The sequence below is a fragment of the Callospermophilus lateralis genome, chromosome 1 (assembly GCF_048772815.1).
Source record: "Callospermophilus lateralis isolate mCalLat2 chromosome 1, mCalLat2.hap1, whole genome shotgun sequence".
NCBI classification, from domain to species: domain Eukaryota; kingdom Metazoa; phylum Chordata; class Mammalia; order Rodentia; family Sciuridae; genus Callospermophilus; species Callospermophilus lateralis.
In genome coordinates, this window is record NC_135305.1 from 48955493 (window position 1) to 48971245 (window position 15753).

General features: G+C 37.7%; 1 protein-coding gene across 1 annotated transcript; it reads left to right on the forward strand.

Annotated features, from left to right (window-relative positions):
* Positions 1–7531: 7531 nt before the first annotated feature.
* Positions 7532–15173, forward strand: LOC143403781 (hyaluronidase-4). The gene is made up of 3 exons (XM_076861970.2): positions 7532–8485; positions 13166–13255; positions 14772–15173. Exons 1-3 carry the CDS (start codon positions 7532–7534, stop codon positions 15171–15173), a joined length of 1446 nt encoding a protein of 481 aa, XP_076718085.2.
* The last annotated feature ends 580 nt before the right edge of the window (positions 15174–15753 follow it).

Consider the following 15753-nt stretch of genomic DNA (forward strand, 5'->3'; position numbering starts at 1 on the left):
ATATGCTGACTTTAACTCTTTAGGATAAAAATCTAGGAGTGGTTATAACTGGGTCATATGGTGGTTCCATTCCTAGTCTTTTGAGGAAACTTCATAATAATTTCCACAGAGGAAACTTCATAATAATTTCCACTATAATTTATGGTCCCACCAACTGTGTAAACATGTTATTTTTTTTCTGAATTCTTTCCAACATTTATTGATGCTTATATTCTTGATGGTTGCCATTCTAGCAGAATAGATAAAATCTCAATGCAGTTTTCATTTGCATTTTCCTAATTGGTAAAGATATTGAACATTTTTTCATATGTTTATTGGCATTTTGTATTTATTCTCTTGAGAAGTGTCTGTTTAGTTTATTTGATTGGATTATTTGTGGGGTTTTTTTTGTGGTAAGTTTTTTGTGTTTTAAATTCTAGATATTAATCCTCTGTCAGAAGAGTAGCTGCAAAGATTTTCTTCCATTCTGTAGGTTTTTTTCTTCACATTTCCTTTGGGATGCAGAAGCTTTTTAGTCGATGCCATCCAAATTATTAATCTTTGGTATTATTTTCTGAGCTTTAGGTATCCTATTGGGGAAGTTGTTGTCTGCACCTGTATGCTGGAGTGTTGACCCTACATTTTCTTCTAGCAGTTGCCAAGTTTCTGGCCTAACACTTAGGTCTTTGATCCATTTTGAGTTGATTTTTGTGCAAGTTGAGAGATAGGGATCTAGTTTCATTCTCGGCACATGGATAATCAGTTTTCCCAGCACCATTTATTAAAAAAGCTGTTTATTCTCCCATGTGTGTTTTTGGCACCTTTGTCAATAATCAGATAGCTGTAAACATGTGGACTTATTTCTGTGTCTTCTATTGTATTGGTGTATGTGTCTGTTTTTACACCAGTACCATACAGGTTTTTTTTTTTGTTGTTGTTGTTGTTGTTGTTTGGTATGAGAATTGAATTCAGGAGCATTGGACCACTAAGCCACATCTCTAGCCATATTTTGTATTTTATTTAGATGAGTTGTTTAGGGCCTTGATAAGTTGCTGAGGCTGGCTTTGAACTCTCAATCTTCTGCCTTGGTCTCCTGAGCTTCTGGGATTACAGATGTGCACCACCATGCCTGGCAACATGCAGTTTTTGTTTCTATAATTCTGTTATATAGTTAGAAATTGGATATTGTGGGGCCTCTGGCACTGTGAGTTTTTTGTTTTTTCTTAGAATTGCTTTCGGTATTATGAATCTTCTATTATTTTGTATAAATTTTAAGACAGTTTTTATTTCTAGTTCTGTGAAAAATGTCATTGGTATTTTGATGGGGATTACATTGAATATGTATATTGTTTTTGGTAATATGGTAATTTGAACGAGAATAATTCTGCCTTTCCATGAACATGAGAGTTCTCTCTATCTTGTAGTATCTTCTTCAATTTCTTTCTTAAGTGTTCTACAATTTTCATTGTAGAGGTCTTTCACCTTGTTGGTTAGATATATTCCTAGCTTTTTCTTTTCTTTTTTAAAAAACACTCACTTAATTTTTTTTTTAGTTGTAGATGAACACAATATCTTTATTTTTATTTATTATTTTTTATGTGGTGCTGAGGATCGGACCCAGGGCCTCATGCATGGGAGGCAAGCACTCTACCACTGAGCTACAACCCCAGCCCTCTTTTCTTTTCCTTTCCTTTTTTTTTAAGCTATTGTGAACAGGATTTTTTCCTGTTCTTTTTTTTTTTTCCAGAAAATTCATTATTGGTGTATATAAAAGTTATGGTATCATTATGCTATTTTTAACTGTACAAAATTGCTTCCTTTCCTGTTTTCTTAAAAATAAGCTTAAGTTTTAAAAATATACAAAAATGAATATTTCAATGACATTTGTATTAATAAATTAAATTTAATGTGAAAGGCCAAATCCAGAAGATTTTACATTTTAAAGAAATAAAATCTGGAAGAGAATATAATTGTCTTAGTATAAAATTATATACTTAGTCATTGTCAAAAAGTATTTCTTTTACTTTAGGACTTGGAATTTCTTGCAGCCAAGATCAACAGCTTTCTTGGAAAAGCACACATAGTCTTAGGACCACATTTTGAATAAAATGTTCCCTCTGTCAACCTGTTTTTAACTAAGCTCCTTAAAATAACATTAAGTTGATTTGAATCTTCAGCTTTCTAATTAAAGCTTTTGAACTCAAAAACAATCTAGTGGTCTGTGAAATGTTACTCAAGTATATTCTTTGATAATGACATGAAATAGAGGTATAATAAAATTCAGTGCCTAATGGGAATTATGGGCCTTAAAGAGATACCATCACAAAGTAGATTATATCAGAAACTGATAGGTACTGAGTTTTTTAGAGGAAAAAAATATGGAAAAACTTAATTAAGATATCTCTACCATTGACATATTTAGTTTCTTCTGGAATATTTAGCATTGGCTGATAGAATACTGACATTGTAAAAGAGAAAGAAAATCCATCAGAGGAAAAAAAATGGATATCTATTTTGGCTGTTGTTTTAATGAGTTTTTATTAGAAAACAGGTTAACAATTAGTTCTGCAGGATTGAGTATACTGCTTTTACCTCAGTGACTCTGGTCTGCCTTCCATTCTGATAAATATTTATGAGCATATTTTGTATTATTGACAATAAAATATCATTTGGGTCAGTACTTTCTCGGAAGGGTTGGAAATAAAAGATTGCATTTATTGAATTCCTTAGGGACCATGACTTTCAGTACACCTCTTTAAACCCTTATGAATTTAGGTGCCTTCAACTTGACATCTTACAGTTTTTAAAAACAGAATCCCAATATCATGAAAAAGAAATGGAGGAATAGCAAATTTGGAAAATCAATTCTTTCTGATAATATGTCGGCATTAGGGATGTGGGGCTGTGTGCTTTTCAAAGCTTTTCCAGAGTTTTGGATGTCTATGCTTCAAGAATACAAAACATTACACAGTGTGCATGAAAAGAGAGTTTTAGGGTTGTGGTCAAAATTAAAACATAATTAGCAGGAGATGTACTGATTTATGATATAGTTTTTCCGTGTAGTGAGTTTTAAAAACATATGAAGATGCTCTAAATAACTCATTTGAGCTGTTCTTGTTCTGTCCTAGGTTATTCCTCAACAGTCTTCCTGTGGCTTCTCTCTTCTGCCTTTTCCTTTCAGCCTGGCCTAACACAGCCACCCCAGGAATCCAGTTAAGCCTAAGAGAGATCATCTCACTCCTTTTAGACTCCTCCAAAAATTTCCCATCTCACTTAAAGCCAGAGTTCCTCCAAGTCCCAACAGGATTTTTTCTTTTTTTCTTACCTCTCTGGCTTCCTTTAGTAACCAATCTCTTTTAAGCTCCCTAAACCATGATAGGGATGTTCCTTCTTCAGGGCCTTATGTTTCCTCAGATATCCTCCAGGCTCACACCTCTTAAACCTTTGTTTTCCTCATCCCATTTTCTGTATATTTTATTTATTTATCTTGTTTATTATCCCTCTTCCCCACGAGAATTTAAGCTCTGTGAGGCTCTTGTCTGTTTTGTTCACTATTGTATTTCCAGTGCTTAGAATGTGAGCCCAGTCCACGGAACCAGGCTCATCTTAGCTCATTAAAAATTCTCTCACTAGATGCAGTAGCACATGCCTGCAAGTCCAGCTACTCAGGAGGCTGAGGCAGGAGGACTGCAAGTTCGAGGACAGCCTTGGCAATTTAGCAAGACTCTGTCTCAAAATAAAAATTTTTAAATGGATTGTGGATTTAGCTCAGTGATATATTGTTTGCTTAGCATGTCTAAGGCCCTGAATTTAATCCCCAGTACTAGGAAAAAAAATCCGAACTTATGTATGAATGAATAGGAAGAGCCTCTGCCTCCACTCAGGTGTCAGTGCCCCAGAGAGCAGCAGGAGTACTCCTGCACTAAATGAGTGGGCTCATCACTTGTTGCATCAAGGGAGAATGCACTGGTACCTCTAGGAACCTTGGGATTTGCAGTGAGAGGGTGTTGGAAAGAACCTATTGTAGGATTTAGGCTTTGGTTGGGTGATAAGAGGGAGGGTGTGAGGAGAACAGAATGCTGTCAGAAGGCAGAAGCATTTGGATGTTTGAGTAACGAACAGCCATCATTCATTTGTCATTCATTTTGGGTTTAGAATTAAAAGGTGGCCTTTTTTTGTTGTTTTATTTTATTGTGGTGTGACAATGAATCTGCCTCGGTTTGTCTTCTGTGAGGTTGTCTATGTCTGACAGGGAGCCACTAAGCAAGTGTAGGAAAGGGGTGAGAGAGGAAATAGGAATAAGTAGGAGTGAAAGGCTTCTTTGTAGACTCTTAAATTTGGACATGGAAGGCTTGTCTCCCTGTGGGGATCCCCTTGCCCACCCTCTTCACTTTCCTTCACTGTCAGTCATGAGGTGAGGTCCCATCTTCCTGTTCCCGTGTCCCATTTCCCCCTCAGTGGGGCAAGATCTGAGCTGGGAAGCAGAGGACGGTGTTCCAGCAGCTATGTGTCCCCATTGTGGCTGGCTCTTCTCTCAGGGGAGGGTCTGGAGAAAGCTCCTTCCCTTCCCTTCACCCTGTGGCTTTCATCCAGGTTGGTTTCACTGGCAATCACTTATCCAGGGGACTTCAAAGGGTCCTCACAGAAGATTCCCTATGGAAGGAAGGGAGCTGGTTCTTCATGTATGTTCCCTAACAAAACTTCCTCCTAAGAAGAGAAATGCGTGTGATGAAATTTAGGGGACAAGTGAGGATTAGACATCCCACTCATCCCTGCCCTCAGTGTCTTGCCAGCCCCTCCTTGGTTCTACCAATTAGAGATTTGCTTAAAGGAGCAAACCTTCCTGGGATGATTTGAGGAGGCTGTGAGAAAGCAAAGGTAGTGTGGGCAATGAGGCAGGCTACACCATGCTATAGGCTATACCATGCTACAGGCTATACCATGCTACACCAACCAGACCAGATACACTCGGGCCATCACTGGGGCTGTGATGGCATGGTGGGGTGTGGGGAAGGGCCTTGAGGAATTCTGAAGCAAAGAGTGTGGTGTGGGGAGGTTCCCTGGAAAAGGAAGGGGAGGTGGAGAAACAGAGAGTTTGACTGCTGGTGGAGACAGGGGGCTGAAGCAAGTGTTGAGGAGGGACCAACAGGAGGGACCATGTCCCAGCAAGCTATGCTTCTTTTGGATGGTAACAGGGTGCACCAGAAATCTGATACATCACAAACAGAAGAGCTTACTTATTTAAATTTGCCTGTATTCATTTTATCAGGAGCTATGCCTGCCATTGTTCATGTAGTTTGCACCCCTGTTGAAAAGGATTAAGAAGAAGAAGAATATTCCAGGATATACAAAGAGACTCTTGTAATTTTGTAATAAAAGCTTATAGATGTTCTGTGGCAAAGATGAAGGGCAAAAAAAAAAAAAAAAAAAGAAAGAAAGAAAAAGAGTCAGTGGTAAGCTTTGTTTTGACTAAATATGAAAGCAGAAGGCAGTAAAAAAAAAAAAAAAAGCAGTTTGGGGAGAATAGAATATATATGTGTACAACATCTTTGTTGTATGTATATGTAGTCTTCTCAAACAGACCCAAATATGAAGTTTAAAGAAAAGTACCTCCCCAGTTAATGAACCTATATGCGGATCCATATTTTTTTTTTACCCTAACGTAGAATTAAAAAAAAAAAAAGAATCAAAGAGAGTAGACAGTTTTGAATTCCACAGTGATTTTTAGAGTCATAAAATTAGATTCCTTTCAAAACAGGTTTCCTTCAAACCATAATTTGGATCTTCAAAATAGTATATTTCACATTAGTAAATTAGGTAATCTTACTGATCTTTGCATTATAGAGGAATATAGACATCTATTCAATGAATAAAAATTTCTATTTCTAAAGTCCTTAAAAAATGGTATTTTGTATATGTCAGTTCACTTATAACTTCTTAAATGTCTTCAAATAATTTCATAAATTACAATTTTGGTTCACCTCATCAGTGTCCTAGGCCTGAGAAATACTGTGAGGTTTGGCTGCTGACCCCTTGTGGTTAGAAATGATAATTACATACAACACAGGCACAGGGTTTTTGTTGGAGGAAACAGCCAGAAACCAAAGCTTCCAGGGTTCAAGCAGAGTTCCTGGTTGTAAGCAATCAAAACAAAGCCCAGCTGCTTTAACAGTAAATTGCTGTCCCGTGAGGACAATGACGTCGCTTAACAGTAACCATGGACATCAGGTTCTGAGTGTCCCTCAGGCTAGCTGATTCTGGACACTGGAATTTCTTTCACCACTAGCAACAACACCTCTTTGAATCCCAACATTCCAATCTAAAGTCTAGAATAGGATACATCTAATTGGCCAGGCTGATGTCCACCTCATCCCTTCAGCTGAAAGGAAGGCCTGCAAACATTTAGTGAAATGTTTTGAATGAAACTTACTTAGTGAAATCCGGCCTCTGCCACCCACTGACACAGGTTCAATGCAGAATTCACTACAAAGGAAGAGACTCCACGTCCTTAGCATTTAGTCAAAGGACACATGTCTACTATCAACCCTGATATCTCTGTGCTAGGCATAACCACAATGCATTTTCATCCTTTTTTTTTTTTTGTAGAAGAATGCAAAGTTTTTATTATCAAACACTTTGATGAGTTCTTTAAAAAATAATCCTTACGTAGTTGTTTTATAAACAGATAACTAAGAAGGAAATTTGAGAAGATAGTTGCTCTTCTTTCCCTCTCTTACCATCCAAGGTGCTGCCTCTCATGTCCATTTACGTTGAGTTCAACGTCTCTGGAGCATTTCTTGTCTTTCTTCCTATCTGCTCCCTATCCCCAAGATGAAGTACTTGCTCTAACAAATTAACATTAACATGTTCTACTTGTTTGATTATTACAATTTTACATTGCCTTATCTTTCATGCAATGTGATTATTAGTCAAGCATTTTCATCTTCCCAGGCTTCAATTCCTCATTTGTAACATGCAAATGCAATTATAAACCTTACGTAGTTGTTACAACACTTAATGAGATACTATTTGTGAAGCACTTAAGCCCAGTGCCTGATATTCTGTGGGCTTTCCAAAATGATGTAAAATATTATTTTACATTTTTTTTGGTCATGACTTTCTGGAAGGCAAGAGATATATCTCATCCATTTTTTTTTAATTACAGTGTCTGCTGCTCCATGAATGTTTGTTAAATTGCATTGTTTGTTGCTGAACAGAAGCCTGATCACTATATTAGCTTCTATATTTGAATTTATTTATGGTTATCTTCAAGACTTTTATTCTGGGGAATGATATTGGCCAAATTATTTTGTTATATTGTATACATGTATGAATATGTAACAAAGAATCCCACAATTATGTATAATGTATTAATAAAAATATTTAAAAGGCCTTAAATAAAAGTGTACTTTAAAAAATATGAAAATATAATAATAATGTGAGTTCATTATTTGAGTCTTTTTATCAAAATAATCACTACAGAAAATTAAATCTCTCCATAGGCCTTCTGGAGTACATTAAAGCAGAAGATAGCATAAGTTTTTATCTCAACATGAAACTATTATTTGAAGGACAATTAAGGCTTTGTGTTGTTCAGTCAATACATCTGACAACATGGGTACTCATATTTTTTATTCTGAAGTCTATCTCTTCTCTAAAACCCGCCCGACTCCCAATTTATCAAAGGAAACCTTTTATAGCTGCTTGGAATGCTCCAACAGATCAGTGTTTGATAAAGTATAATTTAAGACTGAATTTGAAAATGTTTCAGGTGATTGGAAGCCCACTGGCCAAGGCCAGGGGTCAAAATGTCACCATATTTTATGTCAACAGACTGGGATATTATCCATGGTATACATCACAGGGAGTCCCCATTAACGGGGGTCTCCCCCAGAACATAAGCTTGCAAGTGCATCTGGAAAAAGCTGACCAAGACATTAATTATTACATCCCCGCTGAAGACTTCAGTGGACTTGCTGTTATAGACTGGGAATATTGGCGACCCCAGTGGGACCGAAACTGGAACACAAAAGATGTCTACAGACAGAAGTCAAGAAAGCTTGTTTCTGATACACAAGGGAATGTATCAGCTACTGATATTGAGTATTTAGCCAAAGTGACCTTTGAAGAGAGTGCAAAAGCTTTCATGAAGGAGACCATCAAATTGGGAATTAAGAGTCGACCCAAGGGCCTTTGGGGTTATTATTTATATCCTGATTGCCACAATTATAATGTTTATGCCCCAAACTACACCGGGTCATGCCCAAAAGAGGAAGTCCTGAGGAACAATGAGCTCTCCTGGCTTTGGAATAGCAGTGCTGCTTTATATCCTTCTATTGGTGTCAGGAAATCCTTTGGAGACAGTGGAAATATTTTGCGCTTCTCACAATTTCGAGTGCACGAATCCATGAGGGTCTCCACCATGACATCCCATGATTATGCTCTGCCTGTATTTGTCTACACAAGACTGGGGTACAGAGATGAACCTTTGTTTTTTCTTTCTAAGGTAAGAAATTCCTTGCCCAGTGGTAGGGAATTTTCTCCTCATCTCTAAAAGAAACATTTCTTTGATAATTATGAGAACACCTCACTAATGGGCTGTAAGAGCATCATTCTACCTGGTATGTTGACTCACTTGGACTTTTCATTTATGCAAGCTGAATTTTGATGATCTTATCTATTATTATTCTTTTAGTGAATTTAGTATGGCAGGAAGCTGCTATGCTTCCTGAGAGCTGGCTTTGACTGTACTCCCTTATGACTAGCCCTTATGGAAAATTGCTGAGATGGTTGGTGGAGAATAGTTCTGAAAATTGGAGAGGGTGTTTTAAAGTGGAGGAGTTTGCTCATGCACGTACGAGTGGAATGAAAGACATTTCTGCTTCTGTCCTCATCATTGCACATATCAAGAGAAGAAAAAAGCATTTTCTTTTAAAGGCATAATACCAGCTTTAATAAAAGGTATAAGGGAGGGACAACAACGTCAATGTATTTAATGCTTCTAAACTGTACATTTTAAGTGACTAACAGTAAATCTCAGGTTATGAATTTCTATCATAATTTAATTGCTTCTTTAATTTTAAAAAGGTATGAAGGAATTGCAGATCTGCTAAATGTAGGGGAGTCTACAGATTTAGCCATCTGGGTTACTGTTGCCTTTAAAATCACAACTAATAGAAAGTTGGTAGAGTGTGTGGGTTTCTAAATTCAATATTTAAATCACTAGTTGATAGTTTTGAAACCTCGGTTAAAACTTAACAGAAGTTTTCTTCTGTTTCCCATACATACCACGAGGGTAATGTTTAAAACAGGTAGACTTTTGCCCAGACTTTCTCTCCCCTTACAACTCCAGTTATTTAAACAGAAACATCTAGGAAAAATAGAGAAAGTTCTGATCTTTGGATTTGAATAATTATGTGCAAACATTCCACAAATTGAAAAAACTTGGGACTCGTTCAGGACTGCCAATTTGTGATGCAGTGATGTTTTGATATATCTTACCAGAGGCACTTCTTTTTTTCTCCAGTATTAAAAATTCCAGCTTACTGGCCTGTGTTAAAATATAAACATCTCCTCGGTGTTAGGCATCCTAAGGAGGAGGCTCAGAAAACACCCTGTGTGGGCTTGACCCTGGCCTGTGGTTATCTGTGGAGTATATATGAGTCAACTATATTCATCAGAAGGAGAAATGGTGCATAGGTATGAAATATGAAAAAAATGCTATGCCTCTGGCACTACTCATGAAAATGAGGAAAGAAAATCTTTCCATTGTGAACTAATATTCATGCTACCCAGAAAAATCATCCATACACAATTGAATAAGGAATAATAAGAGGCCAGGGTGGTGGTGCACACCTATAGTCCCAGAAGCTCAGGAAGCTGAGGCAGGAGGATTGAGAGTTCAAAGCCAGCCTCAGCAACTTATCGAGGGCCTAAGCAACTCAGTGAGACCCTGTCTCTAAATAAAATATAAAAAAGGGCTGGGGATGTGGCTCAGTGGTAAAGCTGCAAATGCCCCTGGGTTCAATCCCTGGTATCAAAAAAATTTTAAAAAATAAAGATAAAAAGAATGATAAGAGTTCAGTCCTGTTTGAAAGGTTTAAAAAAGTTATCTCAATTTTTAGAAAGTAATCTTGACTCTAGCATTGAAAGCTCAATAGAAACTTCTGTGAAGCTTTTCAATGTTTAGTTCCAGCAAGTTCCTTTCTTTAGTGATAATAAATTTACTTTTGGAAGAAACAATAAACATTAAAGTACAAAGTGTTCCTTTCAAAAACATAGTTCAGACTACTTGTACATTCTGCACATTCTGCCAGCCTTAGGTAAACTTCTTTCTTTAGTAGCAATAACTTCAGAAATGCTGCTGCTCTCTTTCACAGGAAAGAAGAAATAGCAGTTTGGGTCTCATCTCATTCTGCACTCTCTTCTGTTCTGAAAGTCAGGCTATTTTCCAAGTATTTTAAACCATAAGCATACCCACCTTTGTACTCTAGCCACCATAAAAATCTGCCCACAAAATTTTAAAAATCTGAAATTCATTTGTATCAAACCCCAAATGACCATTAAGTGCTCCCATTTCTGACTTTCCTATAGATGTCGGCTTTTTAGAACACACACACACACACACACACACACACACACACATATACAGGTAAGGTTAGAAACAGGATTTACCAGTAAGCAGCAAATCTCTTCATCTTTCTGAACCTCAGTGCCTCAGTGTCTTAGTGTCAAAAACAGGACACTATCTCCCACCCTATTTGCCTAGCATAAGTCCAGTGGAAATCAAATGCAAAAGAGTATATGGAAAATTGAAGCACTACAGAAATACATATCACTTTTTAACAGGCATCAAAGCCTTAAACTTAACCATGGGATATCTGAGGGAACAGCTTGAGGGAATAACAGTATCACCTTGTTTCCCGCAGAAGTTTACCTGCTCTACCTAAAAATAAATGCAACCTTTATATTAACTGATGGTGCAATTTACAAAAATAGTGACAGGAATTTCTTTGGCTATAGGTTTAAAGATGATTATCCCTGAAATTAATTAGTGTTTCTTTGTTAATGGGAACTCATTAGTAAGGCTCCAGCTCCCCACAGTGGGCACTTACTTACATGCATTCTGGTAAGCATCAGAGATTGAAACCCTCTGGAGTCCTCTGGGTGTCCCTACCTTACATTTCTGAAGCTTTGATTTGAGCCCAAGAATCAAGGGGAGGGGCAAGGCAGCCCTATGCCACACTGGGACCCAGGAGGTTCATTTTGACTACCTGGGTTTTGTTCTTTTACTTCTCTTTCATGTGACAACATAGTGTAGCTCATGTACTTAGGTGGTCCCTCCAAAGGCATTTTTTTTTTTTCTGTGACTTTCCTAGCAGGGTAGTGCTCTTGCTTTACTGACTTCAAAGCACAGCTGCTCTGTGATTTATTTAGTATCCTGCTCTCTGCCAGTGACAGTGCAATAATTCGGTAAGAAATTCTCAGTCATATCTGCTGTCTTCTGCTTATCTTGGTCAATGTGTGCTTGAACACGTTGCCATTTGTAATCAGTCTCAATAAACTGTTTCTGATAATGACCCTCCCGAAGGACACATTGAGAAGAAACCAACATCAACTCAGATGGCATGGCTGTCACCACACACAGCCATCATTTCCATATGGATCAATTACCCATAAATACAAAATGTTTGACGACAGTGCTTTTACCTGAAGGAAAGCTGTGGGGACATCTGCCCCTCTGATCACACCATGTGATTATCACCCTGCATGCTCAGGGATGTTTCTGTGTGAGTAAGAAGTTCTGCTAACTTGTGTCTGCTAGAACCCCAGAAGATAAGACAGGCCCTGCAAAGTCTGTGGTCTGGGTGCTGCATGGCTGGCTTCCCTCTGCTCCTCTTCACCGGATCACTGACAGTTTTCAAAACCCTTGCTTTTGCATGACCTCACTTGAGCGTTCCCACACATCTTCCCTTTCCTTCCATGCTGGCTCTCACCTGTTCAGAGGACAAGGTAGTCTGAGGAATAGAAATGGATGTGAACCTAAAAGGAAAATTACTTTAAAGCAAAATTTCTTCCCTTTTGAAAATGATCAAAACACTTTCCAGAAAAACAAAGTTAAAAGACCAACAATAGAAAACTTTCCATCTGATGGGTAGGCTGTGAAATGTCAGAGAGAATCATCTCTCAAGTATTGGTATCATAATAGACTGGTCAAAGCAAAATAAAATTTAAAGGTTTTGTTTTTGTTTTCCACCAAATGACCATTTTCTATCATTTAATCAGTGGAAATTCATCTTTGGAGTAAAAGATCAATGTTTGGTATTCTAAAGAATAGGAGAATGTATTATAATTTAATAAAGTAAGAAAACTACTATATATATTCAATTCTTATTATCCCACCTCCTCAAATGCTCTAGATCCACTTAAACAATAATCTTTCAAGATGACAAAAATCAGCATTTTTCTTGCTAGAATTTTGTTTTTATCTCTCTCAAATATACTTGGAAAAATCCTGGTGACTTTGCCATTGCTACATGAGTCATAAATCAAGCCCAATAAGTCAAATACTTTGAAATTAAACATAGATAATTTCAATGCCCAGATGCAAAGGATGGACAAAATCAAAATCCAGGATCCTTAACACTGTCCCTTTCTCTGTTTTTAGAATTGAGATTGAAACCCATCTGAGTCACTGTGGAGGTAAATTTCCACAGGGGCAAAATGGAGAACAGAACTTGCTAAGAGAATTATATTCAAAGAAGGAAAACTTTGGACTCTGTCTATGTATCATATACATATAGCTAGTTTGTGGGTATATGTCCCTAATCAACTTCAAATAAACAACTCTTGATGACTATTTACAGTCTACATGTCCACAAAACAATAACCTGCTACAAAAATGTAAGTTTTTCTTTAAAAAATGTTTATAAGCTGTTTCAATGATTATAGAGTATGATTTTGAGCATGTGTGATTATAGCTAATAACACTATGTTTATTCCTTTTAGTGATTTTGAAATGTGGTTCATTCCACATTTGTGTTACTCAACAAATGTGAAGAATACTTTCTACAGAGTTTATGGGTTCAGTCCCAGCTCTGTTATATTGAACACAGACTCTAATCCTTATCCCTGGTGGGTTGCTTTACATTCAAATTAATAATGAACTCTACTCTCTTCAATCTAGCAAGATCTAATTAGTACCATAGGAGAAAGTGCTGCCTTGGGAGCTGCAGGCATTGTGATTTGGGGAGACATGAATTTAACCTCATCTGAGGTAAGTAAGTACCTTGAGGGTGTATATTAAGAATTTGTTCTGTTTTCCTATAGAGCTTGTTATGACCAAAGCTCTTATGATCCCCAGGATAAACCTGTTTTAGAATAAAAGTCCAAATTAGTATCTGGTACATAATTAGGGCTCAGTAAATATTATTAGCTTTTGTAAAGATAGTAATCATGACACTGACATTTGTTGAATATTTGCTATATTCTAAGGGTGTAACTAAGAGATTTGTGTTTTATTTGGTTTTGGGTTTGCCCACTTACTGGTCACCTGAGGTACTGCATATCATCTTCCTTTATAGATGAGAAGGTGAGAGAAAACTGAACTAGTTAACAGCTAGTTAGACTAATTAGTGGTGGGGCTGACATTAACTGCAGTTGGTTTGATGCTGGAGGCCTTGCTTTTAGCCAGGTGAAACACTATCCTATTTTGGGATGTTGAAACAGATGGTAACTTTTTAATCTCCACATTGAAGTTATTTTTTCTCTATAGTGAAATCAGCTGAAAATTAATAGTACTTAAAATAAGATATAAATGTCTTCTCAAATTTCTCCCAGGTGAGATACTATTTACTCCAAGAAATCTTTCTAGGTTTCTCCATTCCCCATTAATTGCAATCTCTTCTGTATTTCCAGATGTCGTTTGTTTATATCTCTATAGAATAATACATGTTGCCTAGAATTATAATACTAATTGATTTTTTTTTTGCAATTTCATGATGATCTGATATCATTCTTAGAATTTTACTGGCTAAATTTATTGCTTATTGAGACATGGTACATGAAACTGTTTATAACTGTGTCCCTCTATGAGATACAAACTGAATGCTCAATTCCTGACTTTTCTGGCTTGATACTTCCATTCCAGCCACCATGTGGCTCCTGAGAAGAGCTTCATCAGGAAATTGTGTGCACCACTCACATGGCCTCTGTTTAGAACACATAATAGGAACACAGGCACACGAATTACTTAGGCAGTCTCACAGGCTCTCCTGTGTTTGAGTTGTGCATAGAAGCATAGAACCCAGAACAATCAATGTCGAAGCATAATTAACAGGAAAATCCAGAATGTTCTACTATAATTCAGTGGAGCTCTAATGATGGAGTTTAGAATCTCAATCACATAGAAAGGAACCACATACCTGAGGACAGCAGCTCCATATGATTTCTAATTTGGGTTTGTTCTTTCCTTTTGGCAGCCATTAACTTGGGAGCTAGAAGGAGAGAAAAGGGGTGTTAACTGGAGGAAGGCAAGGTCCCCTTGTACTCTGGGGCCCATTTTCAAGTTCAGTTGCTTTGCTCAACTAGAGCATATTCTTCATCTTCTGTTCCTTAGACCTATCCCCTTTCTGATCTGAGCCCCCAGTGTTATTGTGCCCAGGAGCCTAGGAGTCCACCAGCTGGAACTGTGCCACCAGGTCAAGTCCAGAGAGGTGCCTTGTGGGTCTCGAAGCTCTAATCCTATCAGTACTGGGAGATACACTAAAACCCATTTGTTTCTACATCTCCAGGGCAACTGTACAAAGGTGAAGCAGTTTGTGAGTTCTGATTTAGGGAGCTACATAGTCAACGTGACCAGAGCGGCCGAAGTGTGCAGCCTTCACCTCTGCAGGAGTAATGGGAGGTGCATAAGGAAGACTTGGAAAGCTCCCGATTACCTCCACTTGAACCCTGCAAGTTACCACATAGAGGCCTCTGAGGATGGGGAATTTACTGTGAAGGGAAAAGCATCTGATACGGACCTGACAGTGCTGGCAGAGAAATTTTCCTGTCATTGTTATCAGGGATACAAAGGGGCTGATTGCCGAGAAATGAAGGAGGCTGATGGCTGCTCTGGGGTTTCCCCTTTTCCTGGCTGGCTAATAACACTATGTTTACTCCTTTTAGCAGGTTATCAAAGCATTCAGCTGTGAAGTAATTGAGCTTAAGGGGAATTGTGTGACCTCTAGAGTAAACCCTTAGGGAAGAAATGAATCCGATGATAATTTTTTCTTTCATAATTTCCTTTAAGAGCTATTTTAAGCAGACATTAGGTATGTTCCTTAAGAAAAATAGAAACATATTATTTTATTTGTGCCTGATTTAGTTGGAAACCAGATCCAAGAGTACAAATCGGTGCCCTCCTCTCCTTAATGCTTAAATCGTATTTAAATTAAAGCTAATATATTCTAGACTTTTCATGAATGTATGTACATGAAAGCATGCATATAAATATTAAATTATTGATTTCAAAGACTATTTTTCTAGCTAGCAATTTATTTAAGGATAGATGACTAAGTAATCATCTGATTCAACTCAGGGGTCACCACCTCAAGGCATGACCTAGTCAACTGATCCATCAAAGAAGATCAAATGCAGAATTTCCCATTCCAGCCTCCAGTCCACCCTAGGCTTCTGCTTCCCACCTAGACTCATGGAGTTACAGAATCACTCTTGAGATGGATTGTCCTGGGAAGGTGGGAACTGAGGCAAGGGGAGTTGCCCTCAGCTCAT